The sequence below is a fragment of the Nicotiana sylvestris genome, chromosome 6 (genome assembly GCF_000393655.2).
Source record: "Nicotiana sylvestris chromosome 6, ASM39365v2, whole genome shotgun sequence".
NCBI classification, from domain to species: domain Eukaryota; kingdom Viridiplantae; phylum Streptophyta; class Magnoliopsida; order Solanales; family Solanaceae; genus Nicotiana; species Nicotiana sylvestris.
This window is the reverse complement of record NC_091062.1, coordinates 161,836,300-161,842,149: the sequence shown is the minus strand read 5'-3', so window position 1 is coordinate 161,842,149 and position 5,850 is coordinate 161,836,300. Positions and strand designations below refer to the sequence as shown.

The following is a 5,850-nucleotide window of genomic DNA, read 5'->3' as shown; positions in this document are numbered from 1 at the left end:
CATCTCCAAGAACTACTTTATAACTTCTATAAATACAATATTCTTTATTCTATTAGTTTCACTTTCACCGTCTGCAAATCACTTTGAGTCTACTTTTGACGACTTAGAAGCATTGACGCGAAGATAATTTCTTTTTATTTTCTTGTGCCTTTTTTATTCTCTTGTTCTTTTTGTAGGTGAAACAAGAAGGATTTGTTCTTGTTTAACAAGATGATCCATGCATGAAGTCCATAATAGGGTGTGAGGGGATGGGTACTCATCCCTGCCCGAATATCGGAGAGATTACTCTCATGGCCCGATTATCAGAGAGATTACTCTCAATGTGGTTCGACTATCAGAGAGATTACTCTCAACGTGGTTCGACTACTACAAAGATTACTCTCAATGTGACCCGATTACCAGAGAGATTACTCTCAATGTGGCTCGACTATCGGAGAGATTTCTCTGAAAATGACCCGACTATCGGAGAGATTACTATCAGAGACATTACTCTTAATATGCGCCGATTATCAGAGAGATTACTCTCAATGTGGCTCGACTATCAGAGAGATTACTCTCAATATGATCCAACTATCGAAGAGATTACTCTCAATGTGCCCCGACCATCGGGGAGATTACTCTCAATAAAAATTACAGTTCCTTTTAAGGACAAACCCACGAAGAAGCCAACTTAAGGTACAAAGAGACTTATATGTCCACCTTAAGATTGGAAAGTTATAAAGCTTCAACTCGAAGACGACATCGACTTGAACACTTGAAAAACTTTGAAGATTTGGTGGACTTTGTAGACTTCAACTCGAAGAGTAGTTGACTTTTAAAGTTCTAGTTGAAAAATTAGCAGACTTGAAGACTTCAACTTGAAGATTTGGAGGGTTTAAACAATTCAACTTTAAGACCGGCAAATTTGAAGATTGAAACGTGAAGACCGACGGACTTGAAGACTTCAACTTGGAAGACTTAAATATTTCAACTTGAAGAGTGGTGAACGTGAAGACTTCAACTTGAACACCGACGGACTTGAAGATTTCAACTTGGAGACTTCAACTTGAAGACCAACAGACTTGAAGACTTCAACTTGGAGACTTCGAGGGCTTAAATATTCCAGCTTCTCTTTTGCATTACATTGTCTGACTTTTATCTTAGTCCCATAATTTTTAGCTTTACGCGCTTGTAACAAAAGATTCATATCTTGTCGCGGGAGAGTCCAAATAATGAATCGTTTAATTTCTCAAAAATATACTTCAATATCTAAAATATATCCAAAACATAGAATCAAATACCTTCAGAATCGCCCTAGATAATATTTTATTTTGAAACCAACTTTAGATTCTACCACGTTGAAAATTTTGAATTTGCGCAGTCTCACCAAAAAATTATATCTTGGGGTAGAAAAGTCAAAATCACGAACCGTTTGATTTTTGAAAACTTACTTGCAAATCTATATCATATCCAAAATGCAAGATTTAATGCCTTAAGGATAGTTTCAGATAATAGTTCGAAATCAATATTAAATTCTAACGCAGTGACGATTTCAGATTTGCATGACTTCACCAAAACTTTTGTATCTTGATGTAGGAATGTCGAAATCACGAACCGTTTGAACTATTGGAAACTTAACTTCCAAATCTATAACATATTCAAAATTCAATATTTAATGCCTTAAGGATTGTTTTAGATAATAGTTCGAAATCAATATTAAATTCTAACGCAGTGACGATTTCAGATTTGCATGACTTCACCAAAACTTTTGTATCTTGATGTAGGAACGTCAAAATCACGAACCGTTTGATATATTGGAAACTGAACTTCCAAATAAATAACATCCAAAATGCAAAATTTAATGCCTTAAGGATAATTTTAGATAATATTTCGAAGTCAATACATAATTCTGACACAACGATGAGTTCAGATTTACGCGACTTCGCCAAAAGTTTTGTATCTTGAAGTAGGGACGTCGAAATCACGAACCACTTGATTTCTTGAAAACTAAACTTCAAAATCTAAAACATATCCAATATGGAAAATTTAATGCCTTAAGGATAGTTTCAGATGATAGTTCGAAGTCGACTTTGGTTTCTAATATGCCGACAGTTTCAAATTAGTGTGACTTTACCAAAATTTTGTATCTTAGTGTGGGAAGCCTCGAGATTGCAAGAACATTTTAATTGCCACAAGTTTAAATTCAATAGATTCATTCTCACCAAATGTCTTCGGTTCAAGTCTCATTGAATTTGAAACATCGTGAAGGCTTGCCAAAAAAAACTCGAAGGTTTGGATAACATGAAGGCATAACGAATTCCCGGACTTCAATGCAAATGCTTGGCAGCCTCCTGAAAGATATTAATCATTTTATTGAAGATACCAATTTACCATAGTGGTTGCCCCCTTTAAATCAAATGAGATCCAAAGTTTAACAGAAGAATGGTATCTCAGCTCGATTTTCAAGTGTTGATTGAACGAATTACACTCCATCATACTTCATTTGGACAACAATTGGGGGATTATGTATCTTTGAACATATGCAACTGAACTCAGAATGAAACTCTAAGCTGCCTACGTACAGAGGATCAAGTCAAACCGTAGTTCAGAATGTGTGATCTTTTTTTATGTCCTAACTTTTGCCTAAGCCGCCTCTTTTGAGGTTTTCAACCTAGCAGACCTTTTTTTTGGATTGTACACAGTTTATACTCATGCGGTCCAGGAGTGTAGGAACATGCAGTTTAGGCTCGTGCATCAAGGAGCGTTGCAACTTCAAGGATAATACTTCTTCAAAAACTTGCCATTGATAGGGCCGATTTTCATGCCATCTGCATCAACCAGCTTATAAGCCCCACTTGAGTAAGCTTCTTGTACGACATATGGCCCATCCCATTTTGAAGTGAACTTCCCTACATATTTATGGGAAGTAATTATGGGTCTTCGTATGGCAAGGGCTTGATCTCCTACTTGAAAAGATCTCGGGCGAACTCTTTTATTGAAGGCGCGAGACAATCGATCTTGATAACATTCAAGACTTTACTGACCTTCCAACCTCTTCTCATCAAGAGCCTCCAACTCTGCTATTCGAAGTCGATCATTTTGTTCATCAGTGATCCCTTCTTGAATAGCCAGTCGTAATGAAGGTATTTGATGCTTGAGTGGCAAGACGGCTTCGACTCTATAAATGAGTGAATAAGGAGTCGCTTGTGTTGGCGTGCGGTGAGTTGTCCTATATGCCCATAGATCTTCTTTCATGCAGTCATTCCAATCTCGTTTGAATTTGGGGATGACCTTTTTTAACAAGTTGCATAGAGTTTTGTTGAATGCCTCAGCTAGACCATTGGCAGCAGCATTGTACATCGAAGAGTTACGTTGCTTGAAGCCAAAAAGATCACAAATATTGTTCATCAACCTAATATCAAATGGCTTTCCATTATCCATTATTATGTAATGAGGAATGCCAAAGAAATAGATTATGCTTACTCAGATGCAATTTGTAACATTTTCCTTCTTTACCTCCTTAAGAGCAACAACTTCAGCCTATTTTAAGAAGTAGTCAGTTGCAAAGATGTATAGGTGTCCACCAAAGGACTTTGGCAGTAGTTCAACAACATCAAATCCCCAAGCGTCAAATGGCCAGGATGCAACAGTCAGGTGTAACACTTCAGGAGGTTGATGAATAAAATTCACATGGAATTGACAAGACTTGAATCTTCGAGCGTAGTTCAAGTAATCTTTTACCATTATTGGCCAATAATATCCCATCCTTTTTATATGGAAGTGGATCTTTGGTACAGACTTGTGTGACCCACATACCCTAGAATGTGCCTCTTGCAAAGCTTGGAGTGCTACTTCTTCCCCTAAGTAGCGCAAGAGTACTCCCTTGAATGACCTTCTGTATAGAGTATCTTTTTAGTAAAGGAAGCGAGGTGCAAGACGACGAATTTCAGTTCTTCTCCTCGAATTTTTTGGAAGTATCCCATAGCATAAGTAGTCCATAATGGGTTGTCGCCATTCTTCTTTCTCAACTTCAGAAATAGCGACAAGATGCTTGAGTTCATTTTCTTCACCTTCAGCCTCATTTGGCAGTGGTACTACCCATTTTTGGCAGACAGTAACTTGCGCTTGATCCGATAGGGTTAACGATAAAGCCAGGGCAGCTAAAGCATCAGCCTTCTTATTTTCTTTCCTTGGCACATGCTGAATAGTCACATCATCGAGCCACCCCATTAATTTTTTAGCGTAATCATGATATGGGCGTAGTTCAGGCTTCTTGACCTCATAACTGCCTAGAAGCTGATTGACCACTAACTGAGAGTCACCAAAGACTTGTAGTTGCAACCGCTTCATTTTTGACAACCATTTCAAGCCCAAGTATTAGTGCTTATACTCAGAAACATTATTAGATCAGAGTTGTGTCAACGTAAAAGAGTAGGGCAGAACTTCACCTTGAGAAGTGACAAATACTACACCAGCACCAGCTCTCCGCGATGTGCAATACCATCACAGTACATCTTCCATGGAGGCTGAACTTCTATGACCATTACGTCCTCATCAGGTAGTTCGCCAGTTAGCTCCCAATCATCAGGTATAGGGTGATATGACAAAAAGTCCGCTAACGCTTGTCCTTTTATTGACTTTTGAGGGATGTATACGATTTCAAATTGTTGAAACTGGAGGTACCACCTTGCTAGTCGATCACTAAGGACAGGTTTTGACATCACGAACTTGACGGAATTTTCTCTAGAAACAAGACGAACAACATGAGCTTGAGAGTAGTGCTTCAACTTTTGAATTGAGAAGACTAGCACCAAACACAACATTTCAATTGGCAAATAATTCAGCTCGTTTGGTGTCATCATCCTGCTCAAGTAGTAAAGAGAGTTTTCTTTTCCCTTACTATTTTTTTGGGCCAACAACGCTCCAATAGACCTTTCTTGTGCCGAAATATATAGTATTAGCGGCTTTCCAAGTATAATATGAGCACGTGATTTTTGCCCTATATGAATTATTCCCATAGATTCAAGAAAAATAAATTTTTCCATTATTTGCAATTTCATAGATTTTCGTAGCATTTTTTGTTATTGTTTGTGCATGTTTATTTTATTTAATTCATGAAAATACAAAAAATACACTGCATTTGCATTTAGGATCTAATTTTGAATTCTTGAATTAATTAGTAATTTAGTGTTTTATAAAAGTAGAAAAAATCACAAAAATAACTTATTTTTGCATTTTAAATTTTTAGTTTCAAATTTTGGTAGTTTTTCTTTAATTTGGTATTTAATTAGTTGTGGTAATTATTATTTAGAGTTAGTTAATTTAATGTGATAGGATAATTTGATTAGGAATTAATTTAGGTTTTATTTTAATTTTAATTTAGAAGAAATTAGAAAAATTGAAAAAAATTGAAATGAAGAAAAGGAATTTGGGCCAAAATTAATTGAATTATCTCCAAGCCCAAACCCCTGCACCCCTGAAACCCGTCCAAATTGCCCCTTACCCGGCCCAAAACCACTTAGACCCGGTCCAGGCTCCCCTTTTAATCAAACGACGTCGTTTCGTTAAGCTTTGATCTGAGCCGTTGATCGTTCCTAATCCAAGGGATGGGAACTAGGTTCCTGTTAATATATATATGTCCGAACGGTACCCTCCCAGTCCATCCACCCCTCGTCTTTCTTCAACTCAAACCTTAGAGAGCCCGCCGCCCTGAAATTCCTAGGCCATCCCCGGCGGCGCCACCTCCGTTCACCACCAAAATTACACCCCATGACCACCAAGTACCCCTCATTCCAAATCCCTAACCACTTGCCTTCGAATCATCCTGGAGTCTCTCGAATTTCAGATCGAAGTTTAACCTTAAATCCCGAA

At 37.6% G+C, this 5,850-nt stretch overlaps 1 protein-coding gene across 1 annotated transcript; it reads right to left on the bottom strand.

Annotated features, from left to right (window-relative positions):
- Positions 1-3,891: 3,891 nt before the first annotated feature.
- On the bottom strand, positions 3,892-4,329 carry LOC138871583 (uncharacterized). The gene has a single exon (XM_070149468.1). The coding sequence runs from the start codon at positions 4,327-4,329 to the stop codon at positions 3,892-3,894; it is 438 nt and encodes a 145-aa protein (XP_070005569.1).
- Between the last annotated feature and the right edge of the window lie 1,521 nt (positions 4,330-5,850).

What these genes read in the sequence shown, in the direction of transcription:
- LOC138871583 (XM_070149468.1), bottom strand. Translation starts at nt 4,329, where the DNA reads ATGAAGCGGTTGCAACTACAAGTCTTTGGTGACTCTCAGTTAGTGGTC.